Below are 18,328 nucleotides of genomic sequence, written 5' to 3'. Positions count from 1 at the left end.
TCCCCAGCTCCTCACGGACCTAAACCAATGTCCGCCCTTCACGAAAGCAACTTTCCTCAGGGCCGGTTCTGGAGGAAGCTGGGAGGGCCTAATCACGTAGCCAGTCAAGCTAAGGTCTTACAAGGTTTGGGAGAGGACCGCTGAGTTGGCAAAGAACACAACTTAAAATAATTTTACCTCAAGGGAAACCAAAGGCCAAGGTGAACATTTCCAGGCTCCCATAAAGTTCTCATGATGCCCCGGGGCCGCAGCCCCGTCTTCATAGTGTGCCCTCAGGCTTTCCTCCCTTCCTCCTCAGGTACCATTCACAAGCCTCCCCTCCCCTCCCTAGCCCCTCGTCCCTCCCGGGTCGGCAGGGAAGGGGACCACAAAGTCCCCTCTCCACCGGGGGTCTGAAGCAGCAGGTGAGATCTTCTTAGGCATAAATGAATGGTGTTTCCAGTGTTCACTGCCTCCCAAATGCCCCCCAGCCTGTCGGCACATAGGTAACACCCATCTTGGCATCTGGAGCTTAAGAGCCCGGACTCTTGGGTTGGCGGTCAGGGGAGGTCCATCTCATTAAAGGAGGTAATGGTTTCTGTCTCCATTTCTGATTTTTTTTTTTATTTTATTATTATTTTTTTTTAATTTTTCTTTTTTTAACGTTTATTTATTTTTGAGACAGAGAGAGAGCATGAACGGGGCGGGGCAGAGAGAGAGGGAGACACAGAATGGGAAGCAGGCTCCAGGCTCTGAGCCATCAGCCCAGAGCCCGACATGGGGCTCGAACTCACGGACCGCAAGATTGTGACCTGAGCTGAAGTCGGATGCTCAACCGACTGAGCCACCCAGGCGCCCCCTGATTTTTTTTTTTTAATTTTTTTATGTTTTTTTTGAGAGAGACAGAGACAGAGACAGAGACAGAGTGTGAGCAGAGGAGGGGCAGAGAGAGAGGGAGACAGAACCCGAAGCAGGCTCCAGGCTCTGAGCTGTCAGCACGAACCATGAGATCATGACCTGAGCCTAGTTTGAACGCTCAACCGACTGAGCCACGCAGGCACCCCATTTCTGATTTTTTTAAAATCAAGAGTGATATTCTTAGATAAATATTCCTCCCGATTAAAATGGCATCATTTGAGGGGCGCCTGGGTGGCTGAGTTGGCTGAGCCTCTGACTTCAGCTCCAGTCATGATCTTGCAGTTTGTGGGTTCGAGCCCCACATCGGGCTCACTGCTGTCAGCACAGAGCCCACTTTGGATCCTCTGTTCCCCTCTCCCTTTCCCTCTGTCCCTCCCCTGTGCTTTCTCAAAAAAAAAAAAAAAAAAAAAACATTTAAAAATAAAATAAAATAAAATAAAACAAAACAAAACAAAATGGCATCATTTGGGTGTTTACGAGTATGTGCCCAGTGAGCATGTGCAACAGTTGAGATCAGGTGAGCAAGCCCATGCCTCAGACACTTCCTCAGCTGGCCTGTCACTCAGTTACCACTGCCAGTTGCTGACGTCACACGCTTGAAAGCTGCTCGTGGCACACAGATGAGTGGCATTTAACGCACAAATGAAAGGTTTGAAATAGTAGTGCACACGAAATAAGGTCTGTAGTCTGCTTCACAGAGAGACGCCAACACCGTGTTCCTGGTGTCACTATTGTACCGTGGCTATGTGTGATGTCACCAGGGGGCAAAGCCAGGTAGGACACTGAACGAGGTCCCGGTTAAGTCTGTAATTATTTCAGAATAAAAGGTGAAAATATGTGTGCATTCTTTGGTCTAAATAGTGTGGCTGAATGCCAGGGTATGAATTACCGTTGGGTTCTCCCCACCACACAAAACTGGGGACGGGGAGTCGAGTCTGCCCCTCCCACATTCCAAGGAGACAGCCCCAGACTGGCTGTGGCTCTGGGATCCCAGGGGAGAAATTCTAGGCCTTGCTTTTCAAAACCCTGGGCTAACAGAGGTGATCCCTAAAAAAGGGGGGCTTGGAACTTAGGTTCAGAGTGGGGTTGACAGAAGCAGGCAGGCTGAAGACAGAGGGACAAGAGGAGGGACACTCTGCACCCAGGACAGCAGCCATCCTGTGTCAGAGGCATGTCCGCCCGCGTCCAGCTGGGGCAGAGGGCCCGACCCAGCCGAGGGACCAGCACTCAGTAGCTGCAACGGACAGCAGGGAAGCCATGGGTCAGCGTGACCACCGCAAAGGACCAGAGCCCTCTCCCCGTCCCACTGTGACTTAGGGGTGACCTAAGTTCCTGCAAAGCCCCTCACCCCAGCTGAAGTTCCTGCCAGCGTTCCAGATGGTTTTCAACAGAGCCAGAGTTTTATCTAAACAAGCACTGGGGGCGCCTGGGTGGCTCAGTGGGTTAAGCGTCCGACTCTTCATTCCAGCTCAGGTCATGATCCTTAGGGTTGTGAGATCGAGCCCCCTCTGTCGGGCTCTGCACTGAGCGTGCAGCCTGCTTGGGATTCCCTCTCCCTCTCTCTCTGCCCCTCCCCTGCTCCTGAAGGTACGCTCTCTCTCTCTCTCTGTTAAAATAAATAAACATTAAAAAAAAAAAGTTAAAAAAGCATTGGCTTTTTCTGAGCTGTAATATCTAAAAGAACCTACTAGATTCATATATTGAAAAAAAAAAAGAAAAAAAATTGACAATAAATTTCATATATTGAAAAAAAAAGAACCTACTAGAATATGTCTAGTACTTTGAAAATCAATGTTTAAAGCGTAAAACACAACAATCTAATTGGCTTTTCTGTTTGTTACAAATTAGTTTATCCAAGCCTGAGTGCACTTCAGGCAAAAAGATGTTATATCAAACAGCCTGGATGGCTTTCCCAGCTTAACCTTTAAAAATAAACCCCGGGGCGCCTGGGTGGCCCAGTCGGTTAAGCGTCCGACTTCAGCCAGGTCACGATCTCGCGGTCCGTGAGTTCGAGCCCCGCGTCGGGCTCTGGGCTGATGGCTCAGAGCCTGGAGCCTGTTTCCGATTCTGTGTCTCCCTCTCTCTCTGCCCCTCCCCCGTTCATGCTCTGTCTCTCTCTGTCCCAAAAATAAAAATAAAAACGTTGAAAAAAAAATTTTTTTTTAATAAATAAATAAATAAATAAAAATAAACCCCAAAACCACTAAAACAGATGGGAGGTTCTTTAAGTACAAAATACAGGCATTCTAAGTATCAGATAGTTTTGTCTCCTTTTTAAATTTCAATCCAGGGACACTTGGGTGGCTCAGCCAGTTAAGCATCAGACTTCGGCTCAGGTCACGATCTTTCGGTCTGTGAGTTCGAGCCCTGCATCGGGCTCTGTGCTGACAGGTCAGAGCCTGGAGCCTGCTTTGGATTCTGTGTCTCCCTCTCTCTCTGCCCCTCCCCCGCTCATGCTCTGTTTCTCTCAAAAATATATAAAACATTAGAAAAAATTTTAATTTCAATCCATTTTCTTATATATTCAATCCCAGAGCTAATCACATTATTGTGTCATTTGTAATGCTTACTGACAAATCATGGGTTCTTTTTTTTTTTTAATTTAACTGAATTAAAATGAGTCACACAGCATGGATCACTTGTCAAATGGGAAAATGTCAGAATCTGTCCTTATGTAGACTAAATGTTATTAAAGAGTTGAAAAGTGAGTTTGATACTTAACGTGACTAATACAATCATCTAAAATTAAAATGTTTTTTACTTAGTGTTTTCTTCATCATAGCACAAGCAAAAATGACAGAAATGATTTTTTTAAATTCCTGTCAGGATTCACAAGATTGCAATTTACTTTGTAAAGGGCTCACAATTAAAAGAAAAAAAAACAAAAAAAGAAAAAAGTAATAAAGAGAACTCCCAGGCCAGATGGCTTAGTACCTCACTAAATAGTAGCTGGGAAGCTAAAGCAGACCCATCGTTGGGGCACCTGGGTGGCTCAATTGGTTAAACATCCGACTTCACTCAGGTCATGATCTCACAGTTCGTGAGTTCAAGCCCCACGTCAGGCTCTGTGCTGACAGCTTGGAGCCTGGAGCCTTGGAGCTTCAGATTCTGTGTCTCCCTCACCTGCTCACACTCTGTCTCTCTCTGTCTCTCAAACATAAATAAACATTAAAAAAAATTTTTTTTGTAATTAAAAAAAAAATAAAGCAGACCCATCCTTGCTGTAGAAACCAGGGTCTGGTTATGAAAATGCTACCTTCCTCTAGGTCCCCAGGAGAAAGGGATTACGGTATAAAGTTTCTTATCTTTGTGTGTCTTACAAGAAGCAAACTGAATTTCCAAGTGTACATCAATAATACTGTAGGAGTGCATTAGGCAATTCCTGTAAAGCCCGAATTATAAAAACATGGATTTTCAAATTTCAAGGTAATGAAATGGTCACTATATATAACTTAACATTTATTATTTTTGAATTATATGGGCTGCTGTCAAACCCCATCTAACTTCTAGGTCAGGATTAAAGGTTTTATCTTTCTTCCAAACAAAAGACTTCAAAGAGTCTTAAGTAATCAACACTTTGAAATAGCAATCTTTAATATGAGGAATTTACTGCCCCGGCCCCTCCCAAATTTAAATCCCTTAAGATAACAACAAATTTATGCCCCCCCCCCCCCCACCCAGTCTTCCATAGCCTGCTTCCCTAGTGTCCTTCCTAACCACATTCCATCTGCTGGGAATGGGAGTCCAACACCTTTCCCAGAATCAGTAAGTAGGTAAAAATGCAAACCATCAGTACTCAGTCAACAGTTTTTGTTACAAGTGGCCCAATGCGTTTACACCACCGAGACTCTAGAAGGAGGCCAGCAACCCCCCCAGTCAGCTCCCCATGCACCGGGGTCCCCCCCTTACCTGGGTTCCCAGGTACATTTTCAGAATTCCTTGACTAAGTAGCCCATCTGATCCCCCTTTATCTCTGCTTGGCCATTCTAGAACCACAGTCTCCCCTTCCCTCCCATACACCCCCCTGCCCCGCCCCTTATTCTGTGACCCCCTGACTGGGACCCCCTTTAGAATTAGATCACAGGCCTTGAAGCAGGTCACATTCCCATGACTGCATCAGAACTGGGTGGCCTTCCCTCCCCAAGGCCCCTTCTCTATCCTCAGCTCCTGTTGGCTTCCCACAAAATGCCCCCACCCCCTTACCTCTGTGTCCCTAGTAGGCAGTGCTGTTGGTGGGTATTTGCTGGGAATCCGTCATTACTCATGACCAAGGAATAAGGTCCCTTGTTCTACAGACAACTTGAACCTAACCCAACCCTAACATCACAACTAAGATAACTGAAGCCTTGTCTAGCCTGTCCCTCCAGGCCTGGGTTCAGGGTCCCTCCCCCACTTCCTTTTAGCCCTCTGCCTTGACCACAGTCATTAACACTTCCTCCTGCTTCCTCCCTGGCTAAACCCTCAGCCCCGGGCTTCCGTGCTCACTTTTGTGTGCCCAGAAAGATTCCTGGCACCCAGGAGGAGCTCAGAAAAAGCTTGATGAACCGAATCCAGTGAAATGATGGTGAAAAAAAAAAAAAAAGACAAACACTCACATTCTTCTCTGGAGACTCAGCGAGGTTGCCCGAATCCTCATTGTCCTCTTTTTGTGCCTCATTTTCTCCACTTTCTTCAGCCTTCTCTGTTGCCTGGTCATAAAGCAAACCCATGGTATCACTAACCTTAGATAAGCTTTCAAGGGAAAACCAAGCCGCACATGCTTTGGTTTTCTTATTTGGATAATAAGTAAACACAGTATATAAACAAAGCAAACACAGACTTCCTATTTATCAGGTCACCTGGCTACTACAATTTAGGATCCGCAACCCCCAATATTGCTTACTGCACCTGCTGTTCTAAGTCAATAGACCTGATTCATATGCCTGGTAGAGTAACAGATTCACTAACGAGGAGCTATAATCCACCCATTTAAGGCTTATGAAGAGAACTCCAAAGGATTCAATGTTTAGGTAGAGTTGTTTTCTGTTGCTTGAGTAGAGGCAGGCTTTATAATTTTAGAGAGTAAAAAAGATGATAGAGGGTAAATAGATGATAGATAGATAGATAGATAGATAGAGACAGAAAATGAGTAAATGGATGGATGGATGGATGGATGGATGGATGGATGGATGGATGGATGATGGATGATGATAACTGACAGATACATAGATAAGTAGATATTCTATCTATGTAGAGGAGAATGACAGAAAAATGAGAACTATGTAGACATTCTGAGCAAGCTGGTCTGAGGGAAGATGGTTCAAGACCCAACTCTTACCTCTGTGGCGCTCTGCACCTCTCCCACGACATCACCGTTGGGAAGGGAAGATGCCTCCTCGGATGATTTCGTCACCTGTGTCATATAAATTGAGACTGTTTGAGAATATTCTTGAGGATAATAGCTTGCATTTTAATACCTTTTAACTATTCAAATCATGTTTGTCTTCAGCCCTCATTTTATCGTTACAACACTGTAGGCCTGATAAGGAGCATGGTCATTACCATTCACACTCTAGAGAAAGAAAGTCAAGGCAGAAAGCGTTACATTGCAAGTTCGGGGTGGAGCTAGGTCTACACGTACTAATTTATGTTCTTTGAACTTATCCACAGTTTCCTGTCTTCTAAAAGTTATTTTTCTCATCACAATAAAAAAATTGTATAACTGTGTGAGGTAGTGGATGTCAATTAAACTTATTGAAGTAATCATTTCACAACATACACACACATCAGATCCTTACGTTGTACACCTGAAACCAATACGACGTTCCATGTAAATTATATCTCAATAAAATAAACCATAGACACACCCTCCAGTAACATGTTCCTATGATAATCAATACTAAACTGTGATACATACCTAAATCTATCCTAATACATATCTAGAGGCTATTTTTTTTTTTGGTTGGTTGCTATTTTTGTTTTATTTTTGTGTTTTTTAAAACAGACATGGCAACACAGGGTATAACTTGATTGTTTATTTTAATATATCATGGACACTTGTCCAGATTAATTCAGATGGTTCTAACTTCGTATTTTTAGCATCTGCTGCATATTACATATATAATTTATCCAAATATTTCCCAGATGATGGTTGTTCAAAATGTTTACATATATTTGTGCTTCTACAAACAACACTATACTCAGCTGAACAGTGGGTTTTTTTTTTTAGATTTATTTCCAAAATAAGAAATTGTAGCAATTCATATTCCATAGTAAATATATGAATGTCCTCTTTTCCTTTATCATGAAGATAGAGGCCATGAAGGCCAATGAAGATGATCTCTGTTTTTGATCTCTGCCAAAGTGTTAGGGAGAAAATGGAATTTCATTTTTGTTTTCATTTACAGTTTCCTAATTACTAGAAGAGAAAAGCATATTTTTCACAAGTTTTAGCCACTTACTTTTCCTGTTCAGATACCTGCCTTCATATGTTTTGCTCCTTTTTACTTGAGTTGTTTGTCTTGTCAATTTCTAGAGGTTCTTTAGATAATAGAAATATTAGCTCTTTGTCAGGTTACAATTTTTATTTTTAGTCTATAAAGTTTTACAAGTTTGGGGTTTTTTAATTCTTAGCCTTTTATAAAAAAATAAATTTATCTAATTTTTATTCTCTGAAATGCAGCACTATTATTTTACATGAGTTATTAATATTTGGAGGCCTAATCCATCTAGAATTTAATTTTGTATATAATGTAAATTAGGGCTCTGTTTTCATCCAGAAAAACAGCAAAATATGTCTGCATTACTTATATACCATCGTTTTCCCATTTAACTAAGATGTTTTTGTCATTTGTTAAGTTTTATGTATATATTTGGATCTGTTAATACACAATTCTATACATGAATATATAGGCATATCCATGAATGTATTTATCAGCTCCCATGCCAATATACTGCTTTTATCAGTGTAGCTTTTAAGATTCAGAAATCTTAAAAGGTGCTACACAAAGTCTTTGTAAAAATTTTCTTGGCTCTTCTCAGACATTTATTATTCCAATAAATTTTAAGGTCATTTTTCCTAGTGTCAAATTTTTAAAAAATAAGCTTTTGTTTAAAAGGGCACTACATATTTATTAGTTTAGAAATTTTTCAGTTCTTTTTGTAAAGTCATCCTACCCAGAGACACTGTAGGGCTATTACTTTAGTAGCTGTGGGCGTCCTTCAGAGTAAAATTATGTTCTTTATAACATGAAGCCCTGTATGCTTCTTCATAAATTTATTCCTAAATCATTCACAGAGTTTTATCACCACTGTGAAGATTTGATTTTTACACTGTAACTTCCTATCCATTATTGTTGATATAAATGAAAACTCCTACTAATTTTTTTTAATGTTTAATGTTTTTAATGTTTTGAGAGAGAGAGAGAGAGAGAGACAGAACGTGAGCAGGGGAGGGACAGAGAGGGAGACACAGAATCTGAAGCAGGATCCAGGCTCTGAGCTGTCAGCACAGAGCCCAATGCAAGGCTCGAACTCCCCGCATGATTGCGAGATCATGACCTGGGCTGAAGTCAGACGCTCAACCGACTGAGCCACCCAGGTGCCCCGAAAAAACTCCTAATTTTTTAGTGTTTTTCTTGTATCCAGAAATTTAATAAACTCATATTAATTTTAATAGATTTTATTGGAGTTTCTTGAGATTTGCAGGTGTATGGTTGCATCATATAAAAATAAAGATAATTTTGGGGGCGCCTGGGTGGCTCAGTCAGCTGAGCATCCGACTTCGGCTCAGGTCATGATCTCGCAGTTCCATGAGTTGGAGCCCCGCGTCGGGTTCTGTGCTGATAGCTCACCCTGGAGCCTGCTTCCGATTCTGTGTCTCCGTCTCTCTCTGCCCCTCTCCTGCTCACACTCTGTCCCTCTCTCTTTCTCTTTCTCTCTCTCTCAAACATAAACATCAAAAAAAATTTAATAAAGATAATTTTTAAATTTCTTACATATTACATATACAAGACATTTTCTTTCTTTTACATTACTATAATAAATACAGTTTCTAAAACAAAGTTTAATAATAATACAGTGATGACAGGCATGTCTGTTTTGCTTCTAATTGTAAAAGAACTGATTTCAACATTTCATGATTCATTGTGGCACAGTTGCCTTTTGATAATTGGTTTTTATCATGGTTAATTAGTTTCTTTCTATTTATATTTTAATCCATTTTAATTTTAACTAGGAATATTTGAAGAATTGTATCAAATCTCTTCTTTGTACTTATGGAATCATATAGGCTTTCTCCATTAATCAGTTCTGTGTAATTAATTATGTTAATAGAATAAATTCTGCTTTGCATTATACATTTGCTAACATTTTTAGACTTTTCCCCTCAGTATTTATAACAGGAATTGATCTACGTATAATGGAAAGTATTCTGAGTAATGTGTCAACTGGTGAGGGGTTTTATCTATTTCATTTCTCTGTTAAAATTATATATAATCAAATTACATATATGTACATTCAAATTACATTTCTTCAAATCACATATAAATTATATATATGTACCTATACACATGTCCATAGGCACACAGACACATACTTTCTCCTTCTTTTGTATTTATTTTGGTTGTTCTTTTTTGTTTTTTTTTTTTTTAATGTTTATTTATTTTTGAGAGAGAGAAAGACAGAGCATGAGCTGGCGAGGGGCAGAGAGGGGGAGACACAGAATCTGAAGCAGGCTCCAGGCTCTGAGCTGTCAGCACAGAGCCCAACACAGGGCTTGAACCCACTATGAGATCATCACCAACTGAGCCATCCAGGTGCCCCTGGTTTTTCTTTTTATTGGTTCATACTGCCTACTTTTTAATTTTATTTTCCTGTTGTTACATTTTTTTAGAGAGAGAGAGAAGGTACACACACACACACACACACACACACACACACACACACACACGAAAGGGAGGGGCAGAGAGAGGGAGAGAGAATCCCAAGCAGGTTCTGTGCTGTCAGTGCAGAGCCCGACTCAGGGCTCCATCTCACAAACTGAGATCATGAGCTGAGCCAAAATCAAAAGTCAGATGCATAGCTGACCAAGCCACCCAGGCACCCCTCCTGTTGTTAATTTTTAAATTGAATATTTATTTTACTAAGCTTTTACCCTGGTTTTGTAGAGTGTTTAAAGTTAACAATTTCACTCTGTACAGAGATCTGGCTCTATACTGGGGTTTGGGTATGAAATAATCTCTCTTGCTTATTACTTGATGATCTGTAATATCAGTGCTAAATTTTTTTTGGATACGGTGTTATTTGAAATGGTATACTACACGTTTATTTCTTAATTTTTTACAATATTTTTCTTTCAGATTGTGATTCTGTAGTTGGGATAAGAATGCAGTCTGTAAAGGGGCACCTGGGTGGCTCAGTCGGTTAAGTGTCCAACTTCAGCTCAGGTCATGATCTCACAGTTCATGAGTTCGAGCCCAGTGTCGGGCTCTGTATGGACAGCTCAGAGCCTGGAGCCTGCTTTGGATTCTGTGTCTCCCTCTCTCTCTGCCCCACCCCTCTCATGCTCTGTCTCTCTCTCTCTCTCTCAAAAGTAAATATTTAAAAAATTAAAAAATAAATAAATAAAATAAAAAGGGCTTTCCAAAAGCCATAAAAAAAAAAAAGAACGTAGTCTGTAAAATCATCCCCTTTTGAAATTTACAAAGGTTTTCTTTGTGACCCGGTGTATGATAGCTATGGAAATTATTTTAGGAAGCACAAGGGAAGAATATATTTTATTAATATCTATCTAACATACTGGTATTCGTGTGGATGTATATCCTATATATATGTATTAAATGAAGTTTCTAATTATAGTTGTGTGCATGCTTAAAATAGTGTCTGATAAGTAACAAGTACAACATATTTATTGAAAGATATTTTTAATGAGTTTTCATTGTATTTCTAGGAGTTTTTGATTTATGTGCTTGACTGCTGTTTAGCATGATCCATAAAGATACATGACTACTATATTTTCTTCATAGATTTTTATCATTTTTCATTATATAATATCTTTTTTACCTAGTTAAAGCTTTTGGCCTTGAATTCCTCTTTACCTGATATTAATGCCACTCCAGCTCTCTTGTTGTTTCTATGTGCCTGCTCATCCCTTTATTTCAATTTTTTCTTTGAATGATTGTTTTATTATGCTCTTATATATAACATATGGCTCAATCTTTGTTAAAATCCAATTTCACTGTCAATCCCAATTCCATTATAGCCAAGTGATCTCCTTTTAAACCCAACCCTCCAACAGATAATGACTATAAATTCTGAGTTTAAAAGATAAAACAAAACAAAACAGGGGTGTCTGGCTGGCTCAGTCAGTAGAGCATGCAACTCTTGATCTCAAGGTCATGAGTTGAAGCCCCACGTTGGGTGTGGAGCCTACTTAAAACAAACAAACAAACAGAACAAAAGGAAAAATAGGAAAACGAACCAAAGTAAGATTCAAGAGGGAGTTGATACTTAACATGATAAAAATTATTTGCATGTTCATGTTCATAGCAGTATTATTCATAACAGCCAAGAGGTAGAAACAATCCAAATGTCCATCCGTGAATGAATGAATAAACAAAAAGTGGTATATACGTCCAAGGGAGTATCATGAGGCCTTAAAAAGAAAAGTTATCCTGTCACGGGCCACAGCACCGAGCAACCCTGATCGCATGATGCTAAATGAAATAAGCCGCTCACAAAAAGACAAATGTTTTTGATTCTACTTATATGACATACCTAAAATAGTCAAATTTATAGAAACAGAAAGTGAAATGCTGGTGACCAGGGGCTGGGGAGAGGAGGAAATTGGGAGTTGCAGGAGTAGAAAGTTCTGCAAAGTGAAAAAGTTCTGGAGATCTTTTGCACAGCATTGTGAATCTACTTAACATTACGGAACTGTACACTTAAAAATGGTTAAAGGGGTGCCTGGGTGGCTCAGTCTGTTAGGCGTCCGACTTCGGCTCAGGTCATGATCTCGCAGTTTGTGAGTTCGAGCCCTGCATCGGGCTCTGTGCTGACAACTCAGAGCCTGGAGCTTGCTTTGGATTCTGTGTCTCCTTCTCTCTCTGCCCCTTCCCCGCTTGTGCTCTGTCTCTCTCTATCAAAAATAAATAAATCTAAAAAAAATTTTTTTTTAATTAAAAAAAAATGGTTAAAATGGTTTAAAAAAATAGATGAGGGCCGCCTGGGTGGCTCAGTCTGGTAAACAGTCAACTCTGGCTCAGGTCATGATCTCATGGTTCGTGAGTTCAAGCCCTGCGTTGGGCTCTGTGCTGACAGGGAGGAGACTCCTTCTCTTCTCTGTGCCTCCCCCTGCTTGATCTCAATCTGTCTTTCAAAATAAATAAATAAAATTTAAAAAAAATAAAAAAGATGAGAATGACACTGAGTGAGTTACTGTTTTCAGGGCTTTTAAGTCTGACAATAAACAAATGTTACGGGGGAAATAAAACCACAACAAAAAACCTCAGGATTTCTGGCCTGAAGAATCAGAAAGCAGAACTTGGGGCAACCACAGCTACCAGGAAATGAGGACAGAATACTGGACGGGAGAGAGGGAGCCCCAAATTCTGTACATAAATTCTGCAAAATCTCCAGTTGAGCCCCTAACCATGCATGCATGGGACTGATTTGGCTAAAATAAAAATAACTCAGCTGAGATCTGAGCTGCTACTAGAAACATAGAGTTTGCAATCTGAGTCCCACAGATTAAGTGTATGCTGGAATAAAATCATCAACATTTTTCAGAGGAATGTAACAAAATACAGTCTGCACAACACAACATTCACAATGTCCCAGACACAATCCAAAATACTTGACATAAAAAGAACAAGGAAACTATGACCCCTCCTCAAGAGAAAAAAAAAAAACAGTAAGTGGAAATGCTCTGTGGAAGGACCCAGAGGTTGGAATTAGCAGACGAGGATGTCAAAGCAATCATTCTACCCGTGGTCAAAGAAGTAAAGGAAAACATGCTTGCAATGATAAGACGATTGAAAAGTGTTCATTGGCAGAGAAATGAAAATAATAAAAATCAAACGGGTGGAACATTTTGGAACTGAAAAAGGATAATGTCTGAAGTAAAAAGCTCACTAGACTAGATGCAGAATGTAGAAGGAAGATGACAGAGGAAAAAATAAGTGAATATAAAAGATAAGATCAACAGAAATCATCTAATCTGGAGACACCTGGGTGGCTCAGTTGGTTGAGCATCTGAATCTTTTTTTTTTTTTAATTTTTTTTTTTTTAACGTTTATTTATTTTTTTGGGACAGAGAGAGACAGAGCATGAACGGGGGAGGGGCAGAGAGAGAGGGAGACACAGAATCAGAAACAGGGTCCAGGCTCTGAGCCATCAGCCCAGAGCCTGACGCGGGGCTCGAACTCACGGACCGCGAGATCGTGACCTGGCTGAAGTCGGACGCTTAACCGACTGCGCCACCCAGGCGCCCCTAGCATCTGAATCTTGACTTCAGCTCAGGTCATGATCCCAGGGTCATGGGATCGAGCCCCAAGTTGGGCTTTGCACTGAGTGTGGAGCCTGCTTAAGATTCTCTCTCCCCCCACTTCTCCCCCTCCCCTGACTCACTCTAAAATGTAAATGAATGAATGAATGAATGAATGAGGAAAGAAAGAAAGAAAGATAAAGAAATCATCTAATTTGAAGATCAGAGAGAAACAGATATTTTAAAAATGAAAAAAGGGGGTGCCTGGGTGGCTCAGTCGGTTAAGCGTCTGACTTCGGCTCAGGTCATGATCTCACAGTTCGTGAGTTCAAGCCCCGTGTCGGGCTCTGTGCTGACAGCTCAGAGCCTGGAGCCTGCTTCACATTCTGTGTCTCCCTCTCTCTCTGCCCCTTCCCTGCTCATGCTGTGTCTCTCTCTGTCTCAAAAATAAATAAACATTAAAAAAAAAATGAAAAAGCCTCAGGGAAGTATGGAATAATAACAAAAGTTTTCATATGTATGTAATTAGAGTTCCAGGAGGAGAAATGACAGCAAATGGGGCAGAAATAATATTTGAAAGTATAATGGCTAAAATGTTCCTGAATTTGGTAAAAGACATATTTTTACAGAGTCCAGAATCTCAGCAAACCCCAATAAAGATAAGTACAAAGAAAATCATTTTTAGGCACATCATAATCAAATGGCTGAAAACCAATGCGAAAGAGAAATCTCGAAAGCGACCAGAGAAAAATAACATATCACATACAGGGAACAAGGATTCAAATAATCTGCAATGTCTCATCAGAAGTATAGAGACCAGAGGTAGCTGGGTGGCTCGGTCAGTTAAACGTATGACTCTGGCTCAGGTAATAACCTCACCATTCGTGGGTTCGAGCCCTGCATCAAGCTCTGCACAAATGGTGTGTGCACTTGGGATGCTCCCTCCCTCTCTCTGTCCCTCCTTTGTTTGCACTCTCTCTCTCTCAAAATAAATAAACTTAAGAAAAAAAAAAGTAGAGACCACAAGACAAAAGCAAAAAACACATATAAAGTGCTGAAAGAGGGGTGCTTGGGTGGCTCAGTCAGTTGAGCATCCGACTCCTGGTTTCAACTTGTCATGATCCTGCGGTTTGTGAGATTAGGTCCCACATCAGGCTCTGCGCTGATAATGCAGAGCCTGCTTGGGATTCTCTCCCTCTCTCTGCTCCTCCCCTGAGTTCTCTCTCTCTCTCTCTCTCTCAAAGTGCTGAAAGAAAAAAAACTGTCAACTAAGAATTCTACACTCATTGGGGCGCCTGGGTGGCGCAGTCGGTTAAGCGTCCGACTTCAGCCAGGTCACGATCTCGCGGTCCGTGAGTTCGAGCCCCGCATCGGGCTCTGGGCTGATGGCTCAGAGCCTGGAGCCTGCTTCCGATTCTGTGTCTCCCTCTCTCTCTGCCCCTCCCCCGTTCATGCTCTGTCTCTGTCCCAAAAATAAATAAAAAACGTTGAAAAAAAAATTAAAAAAAAAAAAAAAAAGAATTCTACACTCATTAAAAACATTCTTCAAGAATGAAAGCCAAGGGGCACCTGGGCAGCTCAGTCGGTTAAGCGTCCAACTTCGGCTCAGGTCATGATCTCACAGTTTGTGAGTTCAAGCCCTGTGTCCAGCTCTGTGTTGACAGCTTGGAGTCTGGAGCCTGCTTTGGATTCCGTGTCTCCCTCCCTCTTTGCCCCTCCCCTGCTCGCACTCTGTCTCTCTCTCTCTCTCTCAAAAATAAATAAATATTTTTTAATTAAAAAAAAAAAAAGAATGAAAGCCAAGACATCTTCAGTTAAAAAATAGAAAAGAAAAAAAGAAAGAAACACTAAGAGAGGGTGCCTGGGTGGCTCAGTCAGCTAAGCATCTGACTCTTGGTTTCAGTTTAGGTCATGATCTCACAGTTCATGGGATCGAGCCCCAAGTGGGGCTCTGTGCCAACAGCATGGAGCTTGCCTGTTTGGGATTCTCTTTCTCCCAATCTCTCTCTGCCCCTCCCTCGCTCACATGCACTCTCTTTCTCTCAAAGTAAATAAAGACACTTAAACACACACACACACACACACACACACACACACACACACACACACACACACACACAGAAAACTCATTGCCAGCAAACATGCACTCTAGAACAATGCACCAGGATAAAGTACATTCTTGGGGCCAAAATGGCACTAGATGGAAACTTGACTCTTCAGGAAGAATAAAAAGCATCAGAAAAAATTTTTTAAAGTCTGGGTAAATAGAAAAGATTCTTCTTCCTCTTGCTTTCTTTAAAATACATTGGACTGTTTGATGCAAAAATTACAATATTACAGAGTTGATATACACACAAGTGTAATACACATGCTAAGACAGCATAAAGGATGAGGCCAGTAAATGCACATATATGACTGCAATGCTTCCACATATTATAAAGTGTTGCAATACTAACTCTAACTAAACTGTGAAATGCTAACAATATACACTACAATCACTAGAGCAGTCAGCACACAGTAGTTCAAAGACGTACAGCCAAAAATCCAATAGGTAAATTGAAAGGGAATTCTAAAATACACTCAAATAACCTGAAAGAAAGCAAAATGACATCAAACTAAGGAATGAAAGGGAACAAATAATAAAATAATAATAATCTAAACAAAACCAATTCAATGATTACTTAAAAATTAATGGACTAAATGGTGCCACCACAGAGACTGTCAGAATGAATGAAAATGCACAAGCATCAATTCTACCTTGTCTACAAAGACACACCATAAAAATAAAAGCACAGGTAGGTTGAAAGTAAATGGACGGTAAGAGATACACCACGCGAACCGCAAGCAGAAGTCTGGAGTGGACTTAATATCATGATGAAAAAACAGAAAGACAAAGAGAGTTACCAGAGACTGAAGAAGGGACCTCTGAAGTTGATAAAAATGTCAATCCATTAGGAAGTCATAACACTCATCAGTACGAATGCGCCTAACCACCGAGTTATGAACGATACAAAGCATAAATTGGCAGGATTAAAGGGAGGAGCAGACAACTCACAATCGTAGTTGGAGATCTTTTTTTTTTCTTTAATTAAATTCGAGTTAGTTAACATACAGTGTAGTCTTGGTTTCAGGAATAGAACCCAGTGATTCATCACTTACATATGACACCCAGTGCTCATCCCAACAAGTGCCCTCCTTAATTCCCATCCCCCATCTAGCCCATCCCCCACCTACCTCTGCCATATTAATTCACTCTTCATCTGTCTTTTCCACTCTATTCCTTTCATTACGTTCCTGGCTTAAGTTTCTTCATTCTGTCTTCCTCAGCTCTGCCCTCGACCTTGCTCATCTCACGGTTCTGAAGTGGTTTTTTCACTGCTGCTTAGTTTCCTATCCATAAAACTGAAAGCTCCCTGTTAATTTATCACAATTATGTGATATAAAGGACCCCCATCAAAATGGCTTACCTGCCTTCCTCCAATTAAAGCGACATGTGCAGAACACCTGCATTTCCTTTCTTTTCTCCATACTTCCACCCATTGTAGATACTCTCCCGTAAGTCCGTCTTTACATAGTTCCTTCCACAACTCCTGGATTCTTCTGAGATAGTTTAAATTTCCTGATGTCACTATCATTACAGTGTCTTCCCTTACAGAAGCGGCTCACAAACTAGTAGTTTGGCTTAACTGATCTTGGAGGTAGCCTGGATTCAAACAGCATTGACAGCTCTCCAGTGCTCCTGAAGGGCAGCCCTAACCCCGCCCCCCTGGGGAGGAGCCGCTCCCGGCCCCGCCCCCAGCTCGCGCCCCGCCCTGCCCGGGGACAGGGACCTCTGCTGACCACTGATCACTGCAGGGCTAAAGGCGGGGTGCAGCTGGGGCACAGGGTCCCCGCTTCCGGCCTGCTCCCCATCACTCCCCGGCCTCCCCAACCCCAGGCTGAAATACACCTCCTGGGGGCCCCTCCCACCTGGGCAGGGCTCTGGGCCTTCGTTTCCCCCTTCACATCAGCCCTTTGCTCGCCACCGCCACCTTCGGGTGCGCCTCCCCGCTTCCCGGTCCGCAGACGGCTCCGCTCCGGGCTCCCGCGCTCAGGGGACCAGGGGCGCCAGCATCTTCACCTGGCGGGCCCTCCCGCGTGCCCTTCACAATTCGTTCTCTTCCATCGGGACTTCTGTTCTTCCTGGAACCCCCGTGTGTTCGCAGGTCGGGCCTCCTGCGTCCGAATTCCAGGCTCCTGGCTTCCACGCATGGTGTCTCCTTCACGGTTCTATTTCCTGCTCCGTGTATTTCCCCCTGCGTAGCCCCTGGACCACCATCGGGCCTCCCCTGCGTCCACGCTGTCGTTCACCTTGCAGCGTCAGGTCAGGAAGTCCCAGAACACGTGCTTGTGCAGCAGACTCAGGGCCTCTCACGGCTCCCCGCCCCCGAGGTTTCTCCGTGTCTCCTTCGCGGCCTCCCCCAGGCTCCTGCCGGTGGAAGGCGCCCCAGTCACCTGGTCGCCTGCTCTTCCTCCCGCAGGTCACCGGGAAATGCCTCGCTGGCTGAGATATTGTTGCCGGGACTCAAAACTGCTTTCGATGGGAGCTCACCGATCATGCCAGAAAACGGGGAGCAAAACTTTCATCACACATCATTTGGGGCCCAAAATGACACGATGCAGGTGCGTCATCTGTGTGTCGTTCATCAGATGGGGGCGTGTCCCAAGAGCAAAGCCACCTTCCCAAAGAGGACGTGGCCTGACTTGGCCAGAGGGTCTGGAAGGCTCTTCTGAGCAATGTGGGTGTTGCTGTTGGGAGTGTTAGAGCCTCCCTGGGATACAGGATTCTGATGCCCAGTCGTCCCCCCGACTGCGGTGTATGAACAGTGCTCTAAGGTGGGCATGGCTGTCTTCCTCTCCACCAGCTAGAGGCAATCTAATTATATATGTAAGTGGATGTTTGCTGTTGATAGCTTAGTAATATTCCCG

General features: G+C 42.4%; 1 protein-coding gene across 2 annotated transcripts in view; it reads right to left on the bottom strand.

Annotated features, from left to right (window-relative positions):
- Positions 1-18,328, bottom strand: part of SH3BGR (SH3 domain binding glutamate rich protein) — a 60,018-nt gene that overhangs the window by 11,329 nt on the left and 30,361 nt on the right. For both annotated transcript variants that reach the window (XM_086675992.1, XM_086675991.1), the window contains 2 exons: positions 6,215-6,289; positions 5,493-5,585 (listed from right to left, as the gene is read on the bottom strand). In XM_086675992.1, the coding sequence (XP_086532118.1) occupies positions 5,493-5,585; positions 6,215-6,289 (168 nt within the window). The remainder of the gene's footprint in view (positions 1-5,492; positions 5,586-6,214; positions 6,290-18,328) is intronic.

Source organism: Puma concolor, chromosome C2 (assembly GCF_028749965.1).
Source record: "Puma concolor isolate L17-30 chromosome C2, mPumCon1.1.hap2, whole genome shotgun sequence".
Classification (NCBI taxonomy): Eukaryota; Metazoa; Chordata; class Mammalia; order Carnivora; family Felidae; genus Puma; species Puma concolor.
The sequence above is the reverse complement of the archived record's forward strand: the minus strand, read 5'-3'. Positions and strand labels throughout refer to the sequence as shown.